We start from the raw sequence: 1,390 nt of genomic DNA, 5'->3' as shown, positions 1-1,390 counted from the left end.
GTTGGGGGGATAGAACTTATGGAGAGAGTCCTACCGAATGCGGAGCCCTTCTATTCGTTGTAAGCTTTCAGATCTCAAAGCCACAAATCCAGCCGCTAATAATACTTTCTTGTCGTTGGATGACGAAAATGATAAAAGAATAAGAAAGAAACAAAGAAAGAAGGAAGGGAAGAATGAGGGTAGAGGAATCGCTATACCTCAGCCCGTAACTCACATCCTCAACTATCCCAGTTGATGAACACAACCAATCTCAGGCAAATCTTTGCAAACAACAAAGAAAATTGCATTCAATCAAATTAGTGTACAATATTGTAGCCCGTTATAAACTTAAATAGAAGACTCAAAACAGACTCGAGCACTAAAAAGGAAGGCCTGAACCAATCCTTAATTGATTGGAAAACTTAAATCAACTAGGAAATTGGAATAACAAAGAAAATAGACTCAAAATAGGACTCTAACTCAAATAATGAATTAAATCTCGTTTTCCTACTTTCTACTCCTATTTTAGGCCAATTAAAGTGGCCTATCACAAAGAAAACTCCATGAGATCAAAGGCCCAACACCTAAATAACCCAACCCAAGGCTTATTTCCAATAAAATAAACCCTTTTAGTAACTTATCTGCATCACTGGAATTGGCTAGAATTGATCACTTCACTAAGAAGATGAGGTGTAGATCTCCTTAGATAACAGAATTTGGAGTTTTAGCTCAAGAAAATTGTAGATCTAGCCAAAATGGTAAGTCTCCTTGAATCTGCGGTTTGGTGGCCAAATATGCAATCTTGGCCGGTTCAATTCTCCTTGTGGAGGAATTGGCAAAAATTGGAATCGCCTGCATAAATTCTGATAAGAATTGAATCTAGCCGATTTCCATTGTTGAAACCTAGGCCGGAATAACTTTTACTAGGAATGCACAACTATGTCTGCACAGGGTTCCCCCATAACAGAAAACCTTCTCCATAAGAAAATCAGAGCACAAAATCCACCAAAGAATTATTAACAAACTTTACCTGCCATATATTTCTTCTTCCCATGAATTTCCGGAGGAAGAGAGCCAGTCGACATCAAGAAAATTAGAGCAGTTGAATGTATCACGATGTTCATTGAGATCAATCAGTTTTCTTTCAATACATTGGTCTTTCTGCATTTCTGTAAATAGCTGCCTTCGAGCCATTGATGGTATGTACCTAAGGAAAAACAACCACTAAGATGAGTCAGACATCAAAAGCCAGACACTGCAGAATCACACTACAAATGTTTCCAGGACACTGAACACATGGTCTATCTGGGGAGTTTCCTAGAAATACTGGAGAAATGACTATCAGATGGACAGTAGGGAACCACCACTTTATAAACATAACCAAACAGGGAATACAATTTTTTTTTTTTTT

General features: G+C 37.8%; 1 protein-coding gene across 2 annotated transcripts in view; it reads right to left on the bottom strand.

Moving 5' to 3' along the window:
* The window catches only part of LOC122066653 (phosphoinositide phosphatase SAC2-like), a 37,487-nt gene that overhangs the window by 6,790 nt on the left and 29,307 nt on the right, over window positions 1-1,390 (bottom strand). For both annotated transcript variants that reach the window (XM_042630502.1, XM_042630492.1), the window contains exon 15: window positions 1,010-1,186. In XM_042630502.1, the coding sequence (XP_042486436.1) occupies window positions 1,010-1,186 (177 nt within the window). The remainder of the gene's footprint in view (window positions 1-1,009; window positions 1,187-1,390) is intronic.

This window comes from Macadamia integrifolia, chromosome 2 (assembly GCF_013358625.1).
Source record: "Macadamia integrifolia cultivar HAES 741 chromosome 2, SCU_Mint_v3, whole genome shotgun sequence".
In the NCBI taxonomy this organism is placed as follows: domain Eukaryota; kingdom Viridiplantae; phylum Streptophyta; class Magnoliopsida; order Proteales; family Proteaceae; genus Macadamia; species Macadamia integrifolia.
The sequence above is the reverse complement of the archived record's forward strand: the minus strand, read 5'-3'. Positions and strand labels throughout refer to the sequence as shown.